Source organism: Lepidothrix coronata, unplaced genomic scaffold (assembly GCF_001604755.1).
Source record: "Lepidothrix coronata isolate B3197 unplaced genomic scaffold, Lepidothrix_coronata-1.0 Scaffold10, whole genome shotgun sequence".
Lineage (NCBI taxonomy): Eukaryota > Metazoa > Chordata > Aves > Passeriformes > Pipridae > Lepidothrix > Lepidothrix coronata.
In genome coordinates this window covers 3955181-3976993 of record NW_016690190.1, presented here as the reverse complement: position 1 = coordinate 3976993, position 21813 = coordinate 3955181, and the positions used below count along the sequence as shown (strand labels likewise).

Genomic DNA, 21813 nt, shown 5'->3' with positions numbered 1-21813 from the left:
AAGTGCCATTATCATTATTAAACGCCACCAGTCTTCACCTAATTTCCAGCCATTATTGACAGACATAATTCTCTGCTAATCTCAAAAAGGGAAGGGGCAGCCAGCTTCAGTAAAAAAACCACATCATTGCTTTTAACCTTCTCTTTCTAGCACCCTGCTAAAGTACTGGGGTTCTGCTGTGTTGAAGACAGACACATTGCACGCAGCGCCACACCTGGGAAAGCCAAGGGCCCAGATCTTTTCCAACAATCAGGAGGAAATCAAACAAGTTGTACTTGCTTTTTCTACAGAAAATATTTATTTGCAAGAAATGAAAAGCATAACATACTTCGCTACATACATATTTAGGCTACAAAAGCAGGTAGTCTGTTCTCTCGTAGAATCAGGCAGATGATTTAAAAAGGAAAAACAGCAATTTCTTTCCACCCAATGGACATGTTTGCAGTGTTAACAATCAGGTGGGATCGCATCCAGATGACAGCACTTGTACAAAAATAGAGGCCACTGTACACACAGACACAGTTAAATAGACATGCCAAGAGAATAGAGACATCTGCAGTCAGAAGAGGCCCCAGTGAAGTTTACCAAGGAGTTTTGGAGGACATGCTTTTGCACTAGTATCACTGTCCATGTCATCTTAGATAGTTTTAAATGTTTGCACAAACCCATACTGCATTCCCGTGAACAAAGAGAAAGGGAAAAGATCAACTTAAGTGCCTTAGGTGTGTCACAGCAGAGTGACTCAATCACAAGGTGCTGTTTTGCATGGCCCAAGGCAATGGATTTGGCCCTGGATATGTATTTCTCTTCATGAGAGTAACACCAGGTAATGTACCCTTGGAAGGCCTAGCAAATCTTAGAAAAACTGTGATGTATTTGTGTCACAGCATGGCCCTCTGAGAGCAAACTGCTTCCCCTCAATGTGCCCATGGGGCTGTCAGGGCAGTAGCACTCCCACAGAAGGGGGGATCCTCTCCCACAAGACCAGCTCAGAAACTGTGTTCCTTGAGCAATCGGCTCCCAGGGGCCACCTTTTAAGGCTAACTTACATCACTTAAAAAAAAAAAAAGATTCAAAGCTGTAATTCTGCAGAACAAAAATGATACCAGAATATACAATAAAGCCTAAAATAATCTTTTTTTTTGAACCAAGCCAGAGCTGTCCTACAGAAAGGCCAGACAGTCTAGGCATACACACAAAATGACACAGTGCAACAACATTCAGTCGACAATTAATCACAGCACAGTCTTCAGACAGCAATTCACACAACAGTTTTATGAGTGCTCAGTGATGTGGAATGTTGAACAGGTTTCAGAGAGGAAGGCCTGGATTTCCTGTTGCACCAAGCCGAATGCGCCCTGTGTGTTCAGGTAGATGCCTTTATTTAGTGACACTTATTACATTAAGGAAACAACCCTGTGTTGTTGATTTCTTTTAATTATTCACAACTGCACAGATACACACATGCTCACACTCATTCTTGCTGACTGTACAAGTGAAGAAAGCAAGATGCTGTTACATCAGCACCACTGAATTAAAATCTGGTATGGCAAAGTCAGATATGAGCTGAGTTCTGTTAAAAGAAAATGATTACCTGCCTCTGCTTCCCCCTCTCCCTCTTCCACTCCCTTCATTATGGACTGCTAAAGTTCGAAAAGATTTTTACTTGCTGTTTGGAGGGGAAAGTGGCATATAACATAAAGGTCAGATATGCATAAACAGGACTGAGTAATATTAAAGAGCAAGGGGAACAGGAGTAAAGCTAAACCTAGCGGGGAACTAGTGACAGAGGCTATCATTGCTGATTTATGGAATCAAGAACTGGGTTTCCCTGTGATGTCAGGTCCCTTCACTTGTCCTTTATTTCACACTTTCTGTAAGACAGGTCTACAAATCCAGCTTTCCCATGCTCAGTTCTCAGCTGTTCAGTTGAAGCTCTTGGAGAAAGAGTATGGAGATCAGTTTTAGGGTACACAAGAGACTACTGCTAATAAAGAATATCCAGACTCCATTTCAGCATCACAAATTAGAGGTTTCTGCAAGATGCACTCTCTTCTACACAGCAATTAAACTCATATATATATATATATATACACCTTGGAAAAGCAGAAAAAGGCCTGACATAAAAGGACAAAAACAAATTGCAATTTCCCTCTCGACACTGGAGAGCATCTCCAGTGGATGCTGATCATCCAAGCAATGTGGTACTACTAACTGGGATCACACCCTCAACATATCTCTGAATGCCCAATGTCATTTTATTGGCCATGAGAAAGCTACAGTATTGATTGAATCCTTACATCTTATTTGTAAAGACCTTACTTAACATGTAAATCAATTCATTCATCTTTGCAACCCCCAAAGTTATTAATCCTTAACACTCTATAGTGCAAACCAGCAATGCATCACAGCACTACACTACTTATATAGGCTAGTATAACTTTTGTAGCTATGAAGTTCTGACCTATCATTTCACCTTCAGAATACAAAATGTTCCCTTTTTAATTAGTGACTCGAGAAAGAAATATTTTAGTCACCAAGAGTATAAAAATACTCCGTATTCCTCTGTTCTCAACTGCGTGGGTTTTGTACAATGGCCTCTTGGCACTAGTTAGAATCTAGAGCCCAAATACTCAGTGGAAATCCCTCCCAACGTAGCAATTAGTATCCTTCTTTTACTTGACCTACATTTTAAATGTGTCTAGACAGAATTTACCACTCATAGTTTGGGGGGATGGGAGCAGAGAGGTGGGTTGGTTTCTTCAGTAGGAAAAAAAAGGTTTTAGATTAATTTTTAGTCCACGTTAGAAAAATCAAGAATACATCAAGATACACCGTTATACAGAGAGATATGGAAGAGGTCCCCTGTCAGTATAAATCAGACCTGCACCCCCAAGAGCAGTATGTGAGAAGTGTGCTGCGTTGTATCAGGTGGGATCTGGCCTAAGAACCTCAGTCTAATCCATTAGTCTGTGCTGCTGAAAAATATTGAATGGTACAGATGAAATGAAAGAAATGCAGCAAAGAACTATAAACAGCCCAGGGGAGAAAACCCAACATTATCTACACACTAGTAACAAGGTTAGAAACAGCACATGCCCTGTGCTTGATAGTTTTTAAATATATATATATATATATATTTATATAAAATAATGCCCTACTTTCATTCATAGCTTATCTCCCTAGAAGCAAAGACCTGACAGAACTAGACATGCTTTAAAGCTACAGGCCAAAAGGTAAGTTTACTAGTGTGTATAAAACTGTGCTGACAAACACCATAATGTTACAGCTGAGGACTGCAAGTATCACTCAAGTCCTCTACTGGAAATGGAAATCAAGTAGCATGTAAGGCCTTTGCTTACCACATCCATACACACACATTATTCTACAGCACCAAGTCACTGATCATGGGAAAAAGCACACTGGCAGAAGACTAAGACCTCAAGTAATAGAGCTAAGCTAATTAAAAGCACTTACACTGGCATCCTCCCTGAATACAACTAAGTACTCCTTTCTTATGCCCTTAACACAGAGCACATAAGCTGCCTCTGCACATGGTGTGCAGTGCATCAATATTCACACTGGGGTCACCCCTGGGCTGCTGAGGCTGGCAGTGCAATTGGCACTGTCCTGCCTTCCCCATCCCCCTGCTAGGTACATAACACGGGCACAAACTACCTCTGGAGATAGTGAAGTCCTTGCTGCTCAACAGCCTGTGAGGAGGTGATGACAGGGGATTCCTTGGCCCCCAGTATCTAGCAGAGAAACCTGTTCTATTAAGGCCCCTGAAGAAGAAAAACGATCACAAACATACCCAAGTAAAGTAAAGGTTTTCCTTATTATAAGAAGTAACATGTAATACAATAAATCCCCAAGCAATGTGTGTGCTAGGTCAAGAGATTCCCCAAAAGAGTACCTAAAAATAACTTGAAGGATTACACAAATTAAGATTATAGAAATAGATTATCAAACAGTTGCAAGAAAATCGGAACGGCAGTACTGGCTTGGATGAATTAGTACTGAGGCCTGACCCAGACTGCGGCCATTTAAAATGCTCTGGATGAAAACATGACTATCTCCCAACCAGATTTGAACTGACATTCCCAAATTAAGCAAAGAAATAGGGCAAAGTTTTAACAGTAGCAAGTGCAGTACGTTTCGAAGAGGAGGGGCTGTTTTGGTTGTGCAAAATCATCTGTCCTGTGAGTATTGAGAAATAATTCCATTTTGGTTTTAAGACATTGAAGTCAGCTGTATCTGCACTGGTTGGTGAGCCATTTAACTGGTCATGGGCATGAGTTCAGGCAGAGAGGCCTCCTGCTTATATGCACAGTACAAACTGCAAGCCTAGTAAGTGGTGTTCCACTTCTCAGCTTGGAACCTCTTCTGTAGAATACTTAACCACTCAGTTGCCCTCAGAGGTGGCAAACCATTGGTGCTCTGGAAAAAAAAAGACCATCTAAGGAATTTCCTAAACTATGACCTTGCACTTATGGCTGACCAGCCATAAGGTAATGGAAGGGTCAATCCCAGCTTTCTCCCGTCACTTTGCTGACCTCAAGTGGCTGAGCAATGCAGCCATCCCTCGTGGCACCCACCAGTGGTCACTGTTTATGTGAGGCCTTAAACCATTCAAAAAGAAAAAAACCAGAATCATACAAAAGTTGTTGATAGATATTGGAATGATTCAGAGGACCCAGGAGGATCACTGTGAAGGGAGACAGACTTTAGGGCAGTGATTGACCCATGCCAAGAAGGGAACAGCTGCAACATAGACTACAACAGCACTTCCCCTCTCGCTGCCACCTCAGGTAAAATAATAAAAAGGCACTTGCATAGAAGAATAGGGCATTACATAGAAAGCACGTCTGTACACCAAAACTCATTACTAGCTCATGGAGTCAGGCACATGTTTCACTGTCACTAATGTGAAACACCTTCTTAAAATGGCACAATGGGAACTGATCCACAGTCCCCTGTAATTCGCCAAATACTTTCCATTCATTTCTCTGAGTTTTGAGTCAGGCCCGAGGATGGCAAATAGGGAAGAAAGTCTAAGGAGAACGAAGAACACAAAAGGAGCTGGTGTGATAGCTGCAGTATTAAAATACAAATCCAGTATTTTACAAAACAGAATACTTGCAGGAAATATCTACTGTACATAGTAAAAAATTACTTGTAAGGCTAGGTTAGTTTTTCCCTTATTTATCATTAGGAAAAAAATAAAAGACAAAAGAGCTTCAAATTCTTTTTTTTTAATTGACTTCTTCTGGTAAACTGTAAAGTAGCTACGCTAGCCTGTTGAATTAGGATTTTCACATTAAATCCATCTCAATGGAGCCTGAGTGCCCTTCTGTAGGAACCAGATAAAACCCTGCTCAAATCCTGGGGTAAGTTCAATTATGCCACTGCAAGGACAAATTGCAAGAAGCACAGCTCCAGCAAAGGCATGACCAGGGTACTGAGAGGACACTTAAAAGACAACAATGACACAGGACAAGGAAGAAACAAAGCAGGGAGAAGACTACTGGACCAGGATCAGACCTGAATACTGCTCTTGCCTTTTCCACTGAACTTGGGCCAGTCACTTCACCTCCCTACGTGCTCATCTCATCCCTCTATTCACAGGTCTCCTGCTTACATAATCAAGTCCTCAGCTCAGAGGCTGCCTTGCCATACAGCTAATACAGTATCTACCACCTCCAGGCCTGAACTGTGCCTAGCTGGGGCTACCTATACTCCTGTCTTTTCAACAAAGCAGTTGGTTTAAGATCACATCTCTGGAAAAGGAGGTAAGAGGATGTCATAATGTATCTTTCCACAGAGGAAAATAAGATACATGGCTTTATTTTAGAACAATTCAAGTTTAAGGGGAGGGAATGGGTATTCAGTAATATTTGTGTGTTAGGTTTTAGAGTTTGCTCAGATCACCTGCAGGGTTAAGGGAAGCTCAGTTCTCTTCACTGCAACTGCCTGAGCAAGATTTTGCAAAGCTAATAAATACTATTTACAACAGTAACAGGAAGATGGCAAGGAAAGGAAAACACAAGAAAATCTGAGACTGGGTCTACATAAGAAATTCCATCAATGCATCTAGAGGCCAATAAATTAAATCCATATCGTCCTCTCAGGAGGCACTTATGGTTTAAGCCTTACATTGATTCAGTTTGTTGGGAAGGAACTGATACAAGTTAAATAGATTAGCCTTAAGCAAACTAAAGGGCATCCATCTAAAACATTGCATAAATTTAACAAAATCTGCTTTCTAAACAGATTTAGTTAAACTAGTGTAGTTCTCCCACACAAAGTGTGACAAGACAGTGACTGATTTTTGCTTAATTTCTCAAGGGTGGAAGCAGGGAAGCCTACCAGAACTGCTTTCAGCACACAGAGAAACCTACCCCACTAAATGATAAAGGAGAAGAGAAAGAGCTTGGGGAGGACAATTCAGCACCATCATTGCCCACCCCTCTCCTGCCTGTGTTCTGAGCTCAGCAGTCTCAGGGCCCTTTCTTGTCCCTTCAGAAGCAGGCTAAACACATGCTTCTCAATCCCCACAAAAGGCTCAAGTGCTGTAGACCAGCAGGCACAGAGCTGTGATTAGATTTGGAGCACCATCATGCTGCACCTCCTCTCTCTCCCTCAGCTACCTTCTCCCAAGAAAACTATCACCCACGTGCTCCTGTTGGTTTTGCATATTTCACTCTTCTACAGAATGCCTTTGTGCTCAGACCAGGCTGTGTGCATGTGGCACACACACCCACCAGTCACTGGCACACTGCTGGCATCATCTGCCATCATAATTCAATCCTGCCCTTGCAGTGTTAGACAGGAAAGGAATAAAAGCAAAGACAGGGACTGTGTGCAAAGTGAGGAAGGGAGTTACAAAGACAAGAGATCCCATCTGTAGTCACAGCCTCACCAGTCAATGCAGAAGTTGAACTCCCTCTCTTTTGTACTTTGGTTCACTGAGGATGACAAGTCAGGGGAACTTTGGTTGAAAAGATGTGGGAAAGAGGGAAGTCAAGAAAAAAAGGCCTTTTTTATTTTTAAGAGGTGGCATTGACTCTTCTATCTATTTCAATTATCTTCAGTGTTTCATTTCTTTCTAGTTCGGAGTTGACTCTGTAGGGAAGAAAAATACCAAAACAACAAAGGTTAACATTAACAGTCATTTTTAAAAGTGCATATCCTGCTTGAATTAGCTAATGCTAAAAAGACACTCAGTATTCACCAGGTACTTGTCAGCTGGAATCTGGTAACACATTGAATTAGTCATCTCTTTGGCTCTAGGCATAACTTTGACACAAGTGCTCAGAAGACATACCTGGGGTGATATGGCTGATCCTAGCCCTCATAATAGCATGCTGCCAAACAAAATCCCTCTCTCCACTGTTTGGTGGGCTTGTTACTGCTTGTTAGCAGAGACTGAGACCCAGGCCAACAGGACAGTGGCAGGACAAGAAAAGGTGCAGTGGAAAGAAAACTGCATATACATCTTTAAATCAGTGAATCTCTCTTTTCAGAGGCCCCAAACCCTTAAATTTAAGTTAAAAAAAAAGGAACTCAGTGTAGGAACTTAAGCAGTCCGATAAATTTACATGTCAGTCTCTTAAGACTGAGTCCCGGAAACTTCCCACGGTAATGCTTTAGTAGGATCACTGTTGCGAGAAGCTCCAGCTCTTCACACCCTAACCTCATAGAAAGCCCAGTGAGTCACAACTTCACACTACCACACAACTGGTAAAAGCTTATTCCTTTAGGAGACGCATAAGTAAGTGCTCAAAGAAGTGGGTAGGCAGAACTAACAGGCTTACGGGGTTCAGGATTCTGGCAGAAGTAGAGAGTTCGGTAGCTGCATTACAACAACAATGTGGCAAACACTTCTCCAGAGTAACGATGACTTTGCCTATAGGATCTCCAGATAAAAACCAAACTCTTAGTTCATGTTTTACGGTGCCCAGCACAGCTGAGCCACTAGTCTTACTTCTGGCCTTCAGGCACAATGACAGAACACCGGTATGACAAGCAGCCCACCCTGCACTCACCTGTGCTGCTGCAGGCCCAGCAGCACTGATTTCTCTAGCCTTGTCTCGTTGGCTATTGTGAACTGCATGATGTCATCCTGCTGTGTCCCTGACACGGCTTCCAGGGACAGCGTTGCGTACTTGGAGGTGTCTGTTTGCCTGTCATTGCGATCTGCAAAGGAGATCGGGCTCGACGACTCCTCCAGCTGGTGAGGCTCTTCATAAATTAGCAGACTCCTTGACCTCACTACATACAAAGAGAGAAGGCAAAAAGACATGAGAAACAGGCAGGTCAGAGAACAGCCCTGGTTATTTCAGGAAATGGAAACTGTCAGAGCACAGCTAAAGCTGCAAAGGGCTTTTCTTTCCATAGTGATTAACTGGCAGTTTGATAGCTGAAGAAAGAAACCACAGGAATGGTCCAGGTAGGGATCAAAAAGCTCTAAATTATTCACAAAACAAGAATAAAATTAAATAATCACTCTGATAATATACTGGTTCATTATAGATATATAATACTAACACTTTCCAACTCAGTCCTTGGAGTCTTTGCTGACACTGGCCAAGGGAACACCAACTGATACCAGTTGTTCATTTTAACAGTATGAACATTTCCTACCGAGTAGAAACCCTACTACCTTTCACAAACCACTGGCTTTAGTTCCAGAAGTACCAAGCAAGCTAGTGGGGAAAAGGCTTTGCCCATGTTTATGAGGTCTGCTGCCATCAGCATAGTTTACCAAGCTATATTTCTTTGTATATATATGTATATATCCTTCTTTGTTACATATAAAAAAATGGCCAGTCAAGAAGCAGAAAAGCAAAAGGTGCTTGAGAAAGGGGTTAGGAATAGAGGTGGAAAACAAGTGCCAAAGTAAAACCAAGCAAGGAGCAAGACTGGAATAGCTGTCACTTACCAATGGAATCTGTGTAGGACTCTGGTGAGGAATGCTGCCTGGGCAACACCATCTTCGTAGCAGAAGGATATGGCCCATAGCTCTGAGAGAAGCTGCCAAAAACTACTGCAAAGCACAGCACCACCATCTGGCAAAGGGAGGATGCAGAAGAGGTGAGTGCACTAGGTTTTGACCCATGTGCACACATCAGAACTAACACTTTATCAAAACAAACCATTTGAGGCCATTTTCATCACTACATACAGGGTCTCTTAGCAAAGGCACATATACAATAGCAATTCAGTGTTTTTAAAGGGCACATTTCAAAGCTGGAGTTTGTTTTCAATGTCTGCCACCATTCTGACCAGCTGCCTTATTTACTCAGAGAGCTGAAAAGCGGACAAAGCTGCCATGTGTGTTTTAGAGATACTATCAGGAATTTCCCAACAGGTTACTTCTGCTTGCCCCAGTCTTGCTTCCAAGTGACAGCATGGCTAGCAGATTAGGAGAACAGATTAGGCCTTGTAAATACTTTCCATCAATTTATACCACTTTAGATATAAAGGGAACTCACTGGCTGAGTGTAGGTAGGGAAAAGGGAAATGTTTCATTCTACTCATTTTCTAATCTTGACTACTATTACTGAAATAGGACAGGGGTAGATTTACCGCCTCAGTTATATTTTGATTTGGTTGAGCAAGTTTATTTTTACTGGTAACAAAAGAACTGAGCATCAAAAGTCATCTTCATTTTCATTTTACAACCCTAGACACCATTTCTCACATACAATACTGCAGTAAATAATAAAGTGGGTCACTTGGAGAAGTAGTGCTCCTTCCTTCATCACTGTAGCACCCAACCAAAAGCACAGGTCCAGTCCCCTCCAGAATTTAGTGCCTTCCCAAGTCTCACCTACCTCAAAATTAATTGTCAAATCATGAAAAGGAGTTTCCCAAGCTGCAAATTTGCAACTGAGAGGCTTTGCAGAGCAAGGGATGTGCCTTTGAGCAATGGAAAGAGATTCTCATCCCCTTACAATTCCCAGTATTAGGGACACTCACCATAAGACAGGTCCCTGTCTGTGTGCTAGCTGCCTTACATGAACGAGACACTTTGCCAGCAACCATGGCTTGGAGTCTCTGCAGCTGCTGCAGAAGTGTTCTGGAAAGCAAAGACAACAGACAAGAATCACACACACTGCCCCTCTTCTTGATTAAACAGCTTTTTGTTTCAAATTCCACACCTGGCCAGTAATACAGCATTTATGACAAGGTAGAGATAATTTAAGTCCTCTCCTTGAAATTACTAGCGAGGAATGGTTTTAATTTTACAAAGTTTTTACACGTATTAATGCTGGAACTTTCAAAAAGATCTTTTGTTTTTCCCTCAACTGATGTCCCTGAACAATTACTTCTTTAGTACTTTCAGAAAGCTCTTGTAAATAAAAATTGTGTTTTCAGTGTTTCTACAAGAAATGGCTCCAGTGAGCACATTAGCAACAGAAACTGCTCTACACACAAGTGACTAGATGCATATACAACCTGATACGTCATGAATTCAGCAGGAGTTTTGCCATTATTTTTAAAGGTGCAGAATTGAGTTTATAACTGCTGTAGTTGGTGATTGAGGTACCTCCTTTTTCCAAAAAACCTATTCAGTGGTTTGGACCACATGCTGGAACATTTTTAAAGAGAAGGTCTTAAAACCGAACATGGGCACAGACTTCATTTCTCAAATTCATTTATTAAATAAAACATTTTATCGCTATTTGCTAAATCCTCCAGGAGCCGACAAAAACTGCAGATGCTTCAAGTGGCTACTCTGACTGTGTCTTTCAGAGGTCCCAACCACAGTGACAATTCTCTTGTGGCTGGAGTCAACAGTCCTAGAACAGCAGGATATTCTGTCTTTCTGGCTGGCTTTTTTTCTGCTGTAGCATCAATTACTACAGTCAGAATACCACTCTTTTAAATGGGAAATTATCTCAAAGTATGATTGATAACAGGGTTTTCACAGAAGTCTTCACTGAAGTGTTTTAGCAGATAAGGAGCAAACCAAATGCCTGTCCTTGACACAAACATAGTACAATTTTGTACCAAGTTGTTAAATTTGCTGTCCGTTTCCAACTTTGTCACTTCTCCTGTAAGTCTCACAATCTCTTGTGGAGGATACCCCAACAGAACTCCAGGCAACAGTTTTGGAAGCTGTGACGTCAAACGCTAAAGCAAGAGCCGAGGTCAGGGTGTCAGAGAAAATAGAAGGATTATTTTAAGATCAAACTGGCTAAAAGCTAATTGTAGGACAGACCCAGAGGTGCCTTCCCAGCTCAATATACACTGGTCTGCCTATTATCATAGATTTTTTTTTTAATCATCAATGCTCATTGCTAATTAGGGCTTAATGAATTCAAGGACTTCAGGAATACATTCTGAAATGAGCACAAGGCATTCTCACAGCACAGATTTATCTGGGCCAGCAGATCCTTTTCAACTTATTAAGGAAGGATGTCTTGTATGCTCTTGAGAGCATGGCTTATCCTGCAACTCTTTAAAAAAGGAAAGCAATACACCTAATTCAATCCTTTACTCACTATTAGAGAGACCACAGGCAAATTAAGAGATATAAACAGTGTCCCTCACGTAAATGAGACCATCCCAATTTCCTGCTCCTTTCTGCATCTCTCCCCAGCTCCCCCTCACATCTGCTGCATGGCATGGGGTTCACAAAGACTTGAGTACATAGTATACATCATTTTCTGGCACAGAATATGATGCATGCAGTATTCCAACCATGTGCCACGAGCTATGCTATACAGCAGTGCCCTTTTAACCCTGAAATTTCTGTGCTATCACAGAAGACTAAAACTTCCCCCCGTTTTGGGCTTGAACCACTGGGCTCAACACAGAACAGCTCTGAGGAATGAAGAGGAAGGAGCTCTCCTCCTCCTCAGCTCGGGGGCTGGCAGCAGCAGCAGCCTTGAAATGCTGATCATTCCTGCCACTTTTTGTGGAGGCGTCAGTGAGAAAACAGCTAATGGCTGGTGAGGAAATCAACAGAGAAGAGGCAATTCTCCTCATTTTGCTCATCTCTGCCTTTTTGTGTTCAATTTAAAAAACCTGTTGGGCAGAGTGGGCCCAGAGAGCTGATTCCAAAGCAGTCTCCTTTTGGAAAGTATAATTAGGCAGGTATTCTGAGGTCTCCTATACACAGAGGAAGATTCATCCCACACCTCATTTACCAACTACCTTCACATAAAATGCCTTTCTTCCCCAAGTCATTTATCTGTTTGAGCAGAGCTACTGTCTTCTTCTCAACTCAGTGTTTGGAGCTGGCAGGATACAGATGCATTTGCAAACTACGAGCAAGAACTGAAGCAAGAGCAAGAAACAAGTCTGATCAGAGATGGTACCATGTTATCCTGCCACTGCCAAAATGGAGCACTCCTTGGTGCTTTTATTCTCTATTTGAATCTGGAATGGTGGAAGACTGGAGTCTGAGGTCAAAAGATTCCCAAGCAAGAGCTTTTTACTGGACAGCTGCAGGGATGATCTGGACCAAGAGAGGGAAAAGGAGCAGGTCTCTACTCTGCAGAATAGGGACTTATCATAAACTATGATGGTCCCTCTAAATAGAAGCAGAAAGGTCACAAATGCTTTTAGTGGAACACACTGCCTATGGCTAAGTCCTAACAGGAGAAAATGCAAACCCAAGGCAGCATGCTAAGGGGGTTTGCACCCACAGGGATTATTTTCACTGTCTGACACATTTCTCAGGGATATTCAATTAGAGGGTCACCTCCGTGGGAGGTGTGAGCGTGTTTTCACACTTTTCTCTGCCAATGGAAGCACCTCATAGGAAAGCTGTAAAGTGACTGAAGACTCCTGCTCTTCCTTCCACACACTGCCAGCAAATTCACTCTGCCTGTGATGTCTTATTTTCCTGTGCACAATCACATATATTCATCTTCAGAAGAGACCCTTTCACTACCAAATAAGAGCAAGTCAAAGCTTCCCCTCTGCTTCCAGTGACACTGTGATTAAGGAGAGAAAATTTGTCACTCCAGGACGTAGCCACCTGGGAGGCTTCCTCAATTCAATGTTTATGTTTAAAATCCAACATCAATTCAAAGAAAAAAAAAAAGACATTTTCTAGGGGACATCAAACACTTTATTTTAATCAAAAGTTTTCAGAGAATTGTTCCTACTTTGTGAGTAACAAAATCTAATTCTGATAAGGAGAGAGAAAAATTATTCTGTCTTCTAACTCTACACAGAGATTCCTATTTGTAGGAAAGAGGACAAATCCCAAAGTAAGATTTTCACTGAAAGACCACTTGAATCCACCGTTTTGTTTCATTTGAATTACAAAGAAAACATCCAGCAATTTTCCATGGAAGATGTTTCAGCATGAAAACCAATGTCCTACTGGTTTGAAAACAAGGAGTTGCTCCAGGGCTGCCATGTTTTGTCAACTATTATAACGGTGGTCTAAAATTAAGTACAAGATATCTCATTGCAACTTAAATCTAGATCCTTCACTCTTTGAACGTGATTTGGTAAAATGACTTTACCAGCCTTAAATATAGGAACAGCCAAGCAAATCAGTGAAGTCTGGCAGCTTTGGTGCTGATAAACCCTTGGTGGGTCAGAGTGATGTGCAACTTGATCTTTAGATGACTGGGAGCTGCAACAGTTTGGGCAGGAGCATGAGAAATGGGAGAACATCCCACTTGTATTTATAAAGCCACTGCCTTTAAAGGTGCCTGTCATAGTGCAGGTCTACAAAGCTGGTTTGTGTTATTCCACGGCAGCAACTCTAGCAGCTACTTGCATGTATTGTCCATGTGTGTCACTCTCAACCTCATCCTATGTCTATCATTTCTCCAAGAAAAGGGATCATCAGTATATGATGATCCAGACTCAAGAGAAGTGAGAAGCAAAGGTACTTCTCAACACGTTATACACAGCCCCAGATATTTCAATACTGTCTTTAAGCCCAAAGAGCCGCTAAACAACGCTGGTGTCAGAGAATGTATTCAACCCTTTGGATCACTGGCAGCCTTTGGTCCTGATGCAAAAATGTGAGTGGACCAAGCCTTCTTGGTAACTGGGACAAGTCAGTTCAATTCTCAGTGCCAGCTTCTTCTCACACCCTTTGTTTTCTAAGATGGCACTGCCCGCATGTTCAGATGCTACTCAAAACAATCAGACTCCGGCTCGCTTGTGGCTACAAGACACAACAGATATGCATGTAATAATGTGCTTCCTTAGTTTTGAGAAAACTGCCTAGGAAGGAACTTGGATGGGTTTCTTCTAAAGGACTGAGTCATACAAACTAGGAGAGGTAACATATGCTAGTGTTCTAATACTAAATCTGGCAAAAATGCTGCAGTCACCCACTCACAGTAATGAGAATTAAAAACTCTCCTGCGTCTTGATCCCCGGCCTCCTGCCTTGTCTTTTTAAGATGCATGAATGCCAAGGGAGATGCTCCTGGATGCAATTTTTTTGACCTTTCACATTACATCTTTTCAGATCCAGAATTTCAGGCTAAGGCTGGCTTTCAAAGAAGAATCATCTAAATTTTTTCATGTTACTAAGAGTAATGAAGGAACATTTTTTATCAGAAAAAAATTCTAGTGTTTCCATGGTTTGGAGCCAGATTTTGAAACACAAACAGGGTTTCCCTGAAGTCTTAGGTATATATCTATGCAAATATTTTCTATATATAGAATAACATGCTCTAAAAAACAGATTACACATACTGAAAGGTAACTGCTGTTCAATAGTTGTATGTTTTGGAAATTGCCCTTCATTTCCTCTCAAAACCAGCCAGACTATACAAACATGATACTGACTGACAGCACATAGGTGTTCATGAACTTTTAGGTAAGCGGCTATAGCCCAATTTTCCAACAAGGTAGAAATTCAACTTTATCTATACTTGAATGCATTAACATTTTAACACGTAATCATAGCTCTTATTTTCCTGTTATCTTTCTTGCACTATTACAATTTTTCAAAATTGTAATTTCAAAACTCTAATGCTTGCAGATCTACTTTTAGATAATATGTTCAATAATTTCTTCATTTTTTACTGCAATGAACACTTGAAGTTACAACTACAGTCAGCTAGTGCTCTGTTTTGGGCATATTAAATAAGATACATGTGTGCATAACTGTGCTACGTACTTTGAGAAATAACATCCTAAACATATAAATTTGGGCTTCTGACACAACAAACTGCATAATTTTGACCACCACTGCTCTGAACTTTGACTCCTGACTATACATAGAAGATGAAAGTACCAGCTGTAGGATGCTGTGAAGACAAGTTCTGAAACATATGAAAGGTCTCTGGATGTCATGTCAAGGCCCTGTGCAAATACCAGTAAGGAAATGAGACATTTTTAATTCATTGTAAGATGTGGATAATGTACATTAAACAAGGGCCTGGAATCATTCTTTGAATGAGATAGTTGCACAATTTTACAGTAAATAAAAAAAGTGGCTCTTGGGGTTAAGATGAAAAACCCCTTAATATGGTATGTTACAAAATTGAGGCTTGATGAAAGCAGGCACTTTTACAGCATTGCCATGATTACAAGAATTTCTGTGCAGAGGGAAGAATATCTGCTGCTCTGCAAGAGCTTACAGATCAATATCAATGCTATTGCAGAGGGCAGGAAACAATGCAACTCATCCCACATGACCAAACTATGAAGGATCTGGAGATAATATCACTTGTCTAAATATTTTTAGAGCATTTAGCATGAAAGAATTGAGATAATCAAATAAGAGAGAGAATGCTAAAGGTCCTTTCTAAAAGGATGGACAATACCAACAAGCTGTTCTCATAAGTGCTTCCTCAGCAACTCAGAGAGGAAAACAGCTGGCCAAATTTATCTGAAATGGGGAGAACAGCTCCAGGCTTGACAACATGCTGTCCTCAAGTGGATAATCTACAGCTGCACCTTTCCTTAGAGAAGTTGGCTTCTGCACTTTCTGGGACAGATCCTGGGAGAGACATCCCTACTCCACACCTACAGAACAATTCCTGGTTCTTGTATGTGAAACTGTGGAGGACGATACAAGAGGCACAGAAATGGCTTGGCTCTCTTCAAACAAGCAGCAGATGTCTTTATGCATGAGCAGTGTGTGGGAGAGGCTCTCCCACAAGTTACAGTGCTACAGGGTCTGGCTCCATGAAAGTAGAGATTGGATCCAGAGATTAGAAACAACACATGCCACTCAATTAGCAATATATTGGCTGCCAGATAAGCTCTAGGGCCATTTTCCATGATTGTGGGTCTTATCTTCGAAACCCAGCCTCCTCCCACACTTCAGTGTCACCATCACCTTCAGTGGTAACATTCAACCATTACTACAAATGCCTCTAAATTAGAAGGTGTTAAGAGTGGGCTTTTCTAGTGCCTACTCATTGGAATTTGCCACACAGCATAAGCCACGACTGACACTGCACTCTCAGCTAACATCCAATTAAAAGATCAGCTATTTGACATTTTCTGCCATGTGTCCTTTGAGAAAGCCACCATTGAGTCACCCGCTTCTTCAGAAATGAAGCAAGAAGGTGATTTTCCCCTCCAAATGAAGGAAATTCTGGGGTGTGAGATGGTTAGAAGGGTGCAAAATAATTGCAATGACATCTAGTAGTGCAGAGGGAACTAATAAAGACTCTTGAGCTCTGGCACTGTAATTTCTGGAAGTGTCATGTTCCAGGTCAAGGTCTCCTGGCAAAATTTCACTAAATAAAGAGAATTGGGAGAGTTGGACTGCAGTTTTTTGTTTGTTTTGAGTCACTAACTAGGTTCTTTAGAGCTCTTCTGTTGGGCAGTGAAAGAACTCTAAGAAGTGCTAAAAGGTTCCCAAGCACTCCACAGGCTAGGGAGACGGTTTAAGACATGACATCAAAGCCCCCATGCTTTACATCCCACTGCAGTCACAACAACTGGCTCTCCTCATCTTTCTCTGGCATTAACCCCATCAGATACAGCTATTGTTCACATTTCAGTTGATCTCTTAACCTCCAGATTTTCCAGCTTCACTGTAATAACATTGCTATGGTTTTGTTTGATTCCCTTCATACCTTACCTGTTAGTATTCTCCAGGACTTCAACCTTCTTACGCAGCTCACTGTTTTCATTTGAACAGGTCTCAACTCTGGAGACAGCACAATGAAAGAGGATTGTAAAAAAATCAGTCATTTATTAAAGCCATGGCAAAACAAGCCAAACTTGCTTTCACAGAGAGCTCTATGATCTTGCCTACATCTTAAAAGATACTACTAGCTGTGGAGCCCCTGCAGTGCTCAACTACATCCCACTAGGTGCAGCTCATTCAGGATGGGCTGTAACCACTTTTTGCTCCTTGAAATAGCATAGCAAAGATCCTGCTCAGACTTTCTCTGTGCATTGGGCCACAGGATAGATACTTTAGAAGTCACAGAATGGTTTATATTCATGTTGTTAGCAAGTGTTTTGTGCAAAGGCACCCAGAAATCCAGCGAATACCATGCTTCTGAAATCAGACCCTCAAATTTCAAGTTTATGAGGGCTAATAATCCAGGAGACTACAGACAGTGCTCAAGATTGTCCCAAGACAGTACTCATTTCCACACTGTCCCTGGAAATCCCCTAAACTAAAGGAGATTGTAATATAACTCGGCACCTAAGAGGTCCAAGTAAAAATATGTGACTCCCAAAAAGACAAATATGACCATTCAGAATAGCTCCAAGAAGAAAAAAGGTAAAGGGAAATAGCTTTGATATCTGTATGCATGGGGTGGAATTTCATAAGAGTAACTCTAAGGAAGTGAGACATGGCTATAAAGAGACAAGAAAAAAATGGGAATTACATCAAGGATATCACCAAAGATGGTACAAGGGTTTTAACAGAACCATCTGGTAAATTGCATAAGAGTAATACTAGAATACTTGTCTCTTGGAAGAAAGAATAATTTGGGATATAAATCACTAACTGGGGGTTTGGCTACTGCTCACTAAGGGAAGCTGATGGGTCACATGCTATTTTCCTGAGTCCTGCTTTTTTTCCCAGGCAGTCCTGACTCACCCACTTCCTATTTCTGTTTTCATTTGCACTAGAAGACAGAATATTCTTATTCTGAATCCACCTTTCCCTGGACAATGCCTATCCACATAGCTGCAACAGCAGCTGGGTCGTGCCTTATTTAAGGTGTAAAGCGTTTGCTGGCACTGTTAGGCATGTGCTGCAGGCAGGCACAGTTCTGACCCTGGACAAGCAGCAGCCAGGACCAGGGCCTTTTCTCAGTCACAGCCACGAGATGGCAGCTGGCACTCTGTGCACAGAACCGTCCCAGCATCCACAGCTGGATCCCTTCCCAGTCCTGCAACTAGTGCTATTGGCCCGCTTGAAACAGGAAGGAGGCTGGCTTACTTTTTTTCCAGACTGTCCATGTATTCTTTCTTTTTTCTTCTACTTTCCTGGGCAGAGATCTAAGGAAAAAGGAAGAAAAACAAAAAATATTTGCATGGGGGGAAAAGAAGCATAAAAAAGGAATTAATAAACTGATAAAAAGCCTCGATGTTATTAGATGCAAGGCTCCGTGTTCTCATTTCTATTCCTGGCAAGCAAAGCACTGACTGGATCTGTTTCCGCATTCTGAAGCAAGACTGCTCCTCTCAGTCGTAATAAAAAAGATCATTCCCCGCTAACCTTAAAAAATAAATCAGATTCATTCTCATCCAGAGAGAATATCCTAGGAGAAATACTAAAAGATGATCCCAGGACAGCGCCCTCCATTTAGGAGAGGAAAAGTCTGTGAATGTGTTAGAAAGCAGCTCTGCAGACAAAGACTTGGGGTCCTGATGAGCAAGTCAAACATAAGTCAGCAATGTGCCAGCCCCTGGAGCAGCAGTGGCCAAACAAATCTGGGCCTCCATAAATGAGATTTAGGTAGCAAGTCAAGAGAAGTGGTTCTTCCTCTCTGTTCAGTGCCTGAAAGACCACAGTTGAGTACAGCCTACAGTTTGTGGCTCAGAAACAAATACTTTGGATGCACAGAAGCGAGCCCAGAGGCAGACCACTGCTATAATAAGCCTGCCAGAGCACGTGACATTTCAGGAAAGGCAAAGAAAGCTGTGTTTGTTCAGATTGAAGAAGAGAAACCTAAGGAGGGAATCCTATTGCTGTCTTCAGCAACTATCTCACATAGCAAAGACGACATCAGACTCATCTCAGAGGTGTACAGCAAAATGGCAAGAGGCATCAAATACAAGTTGCAGCAAAGGAAATTCCAATTACACATTAGAGATTCTATTTATCTGTTTTTACCACAAGAGTGGCCTAATATGGGAAGACATTGCCCAGAGATGCTGAGGGCTCATCACCCTTTGAGGCAGAAAAACGTGACAGGACAAGTCCCTGAGCAATTTACTCTAAGATGACCCCACTTTCCAAGCCGGGAGTTGAACCAGAGGACTTCCAGAGATCCCCTTCAATATAAATAGCTCTGATTCTTTGAAAGTGGTACATAAAATGCACAAGATAATTTCAAAAAAAATTTTAAAAATACATTACAAGACCAAATTCCAATTCAGTGCACGCAAATTTACACCTCTATCTGCAAAATCAGTAACAGAACATAGTAACCTTCAAAGATGTGGTAAAACCTCTAGAACAAGTGAGTTGGCCAAGTCTAAAAAAAATTGCATTCTTCCCCACGTTGAAACCAAAAAACCAAACAAAAAAAAACTTGTAGGGCATCTGACAGCCTTGGTATCAACCATTCATTTACAGGTCATTGAATTCAGTGATCAAAAGACTAGTGCACTGAAATACAAAGTCATATTTTAAAACAGGAAACAGAAAAGAAAACCTTCATCGCCACGAAAAGAATAGAGGTCTTTGCCTACCATAAGGGCAGGATTGTACTGTTTTTTAAATGGAGCCAAGCCACAGCAACTTGATACCTTGCCTGCTAAATACTCCATTGTTAATGGGTTCAGGTAAATACCTAGACTGAGGCACACTGTCAGAGTGACAGGCAATTTGATGGATGTGGTTAGGAACAAAGAAAAGCACTTTATTAAAGGACAACTTACAGCATTCAACAGTACCACACACCACTACTGCAGAATTCTGCAGCATTTTCTAAGATGAGGGACAAGTAGGAATTACCCAGCAAAGCTCACTAACATTTACCTTGTTTTTTATTTTCCTGCGGATTTTCTTTAGCACTTTCTCCTCTGCTTTCGTCAGGGGCAGTTTGGTAGGGATTGGGTAACCCTCCGCTATCAGCGTCCTCTTCTCCTCCTCTGTCAGGATGAGGGGGCCAGTCCCCTGTAGTTTCTTCAAGGGTGATAAAAATGAAATAATATGTTACAGTAAGTGCACAGAGTCCTAGGAAAAAAGGTTGTTAGGGAAGAGAAGCAGCAGCTCTCCCACTTCAGAGAGGACTGTGCCTACTTGAAGAACAGCCTCTTGCCATTGTGAATGTGTGGAAGACCCTCTAGATAACTTCCACTCAGGGACCAAACCTTCGGGACAGGATTCCCTCAAAACAGTTTTTCTTGGCCAAGCTCTGTACACACTGAGCCCAACAGTAAAACTCTCCTTGGCTCAAACAGGAAAGAGACAAATGAGAAGCACTAATGAAAATCCCTCCCTAAAGATCACCCCTTGCTTTTGACAAGAAGACAGATGCAGATCTACCAGAGACAGGTTAACCCAGCAAGGCTGGATCCTAAGGCAAAACACAGTCCATCATGGGATAAACCTAATAACACTATTGAACTCTGTCAGCTTAGAGGAGAGGCACATACTGTTCTCTGTGGGAACAGAGCAGACCAGTGAGCAAGAATTACTGGATCTGCAGTTTTGACCAGAGATGAATTCATCTAAAGTACAGCAGAAAGTTAGCAAATCCACATCAAAACCAGTAATTAAAAAAACAAAAAAAAAGAAAAAGAAAACCAGAGAGACACACAGGCAGGGAGATGCTGGAGAAAGCCAGCCCAACTTACATGTGGTGCCGTCAGGAGAGGGGAATTGGACAGTACTGAAGCTGTGCGTGACGCAACTTTAGCCGTGGCTTGTAGCTGGATTGGGCTTGAAGGAGGGAGTGATCTGGCTGGGCTCTGCCCTCCTTCAGAGTCACTGCCATGGCTGCTGGGGGGGGTCGGAGGCAAATGCAGGGGATCCACTGCTAAAGGGCAAGAGAGACGTAATGTAACACAAGGTTTTGAGGTGCTAATTTAAATTGTCACTAGAGCCGCCTCAACCACCACCACCCGGTTTCCAAGACTAGGAATGTCTGCTAAAAAATGGGTCAAGGAAAAGTGGCAACTTGGAAGACGTTCAGAGCATGCAGGTCTCCAAAGGAGGAATGAAATGCAGCAGCTGTCTTTAGGTTCGACAGACAAAACAGGGCTCCGTGCATATGCTGCAGTCATTTCTACCTACACTTCAGCTTCTTCCTCAAATGATTTGAGGTTTAAGTATAACCTAAAGTACAAGTTCACTGTTCCTGAGAAACCTCATTAACAGAGGGGCTCTGAGCCAGCACACTTTCTCTCCAAAAACAACAGTGTTTTCTAACTCTGCTGTGGATTAAACAAATTGCCAGTATTTTTCATGGGAAGGGATCACATCCAAGGTGTTATGTGATAAGGGAAGAGAGAAAGTCTTCCTAAGGACTTGGTTTGGCCCGACTGACAACCTCGTGATAGTGAAGGCTTCAATGTACTAATGGAGCAGGAGCAGCATAGGCAGCCACCACAGGAACCTCTCTCACACTGTCCTAAATTCTACTGCACTTCTACACAAAAGAACCTGTGCTAGAGTTGGCAAGCAAAGTTCTGCTTATGACCAAACGGGTCTGAACCTTCTGCA

The 21813-nt window shown here is 41.9% G+C and overlaps 1 protein-coding gene across 2 annotated transcripts in view; it reads right to left on the bottom strand.

Moving 5' to 3' along the window:
* Positions 1-275: 275 nt before the first annotated feature.
* CREB3L2 (cAMP responsive element binding protein 3 like 2) overlaps positions 276-21813 on the bottom strand; it is an 83588-nt gene continuing 62050 nt past the window's right edge. The window contains exons 5-12 of one of the 2 annotated variants that reach the window (XM_017804795.1): positions 20946-21127; positions 20125-20271; positions 18358-18416; positions 17035-17103; positions 9985-10084; positions 8945-9071; positions 8049-8274; positions 276-7125 (exon numbers count right to left, since the gene is read on the bottom strand). In XM_017804795.1, coding sequence (XP_017660284.1) covers positions 7050-7125; positions 8049-8274; positions 8945-9071; positions 9985-10084; positions 17035-17103; positions 18358-18416; positions 20125-20271; positions 20946-21127 — 986 coding nt within the window. In that variant the 3' untranslated portion in view covers positions 276-7049. The remainder of the gene's footprint in view (positions 7126-8048; positions 8275-8944; positions 9072-9984; positions 10085-17034; positions 17104-18357; positions 18417-20124; positions 20272-20945; positions 21128-21813) is intronic. The other variant, XM_017804796.1, reaches the window with a different exon arrangement.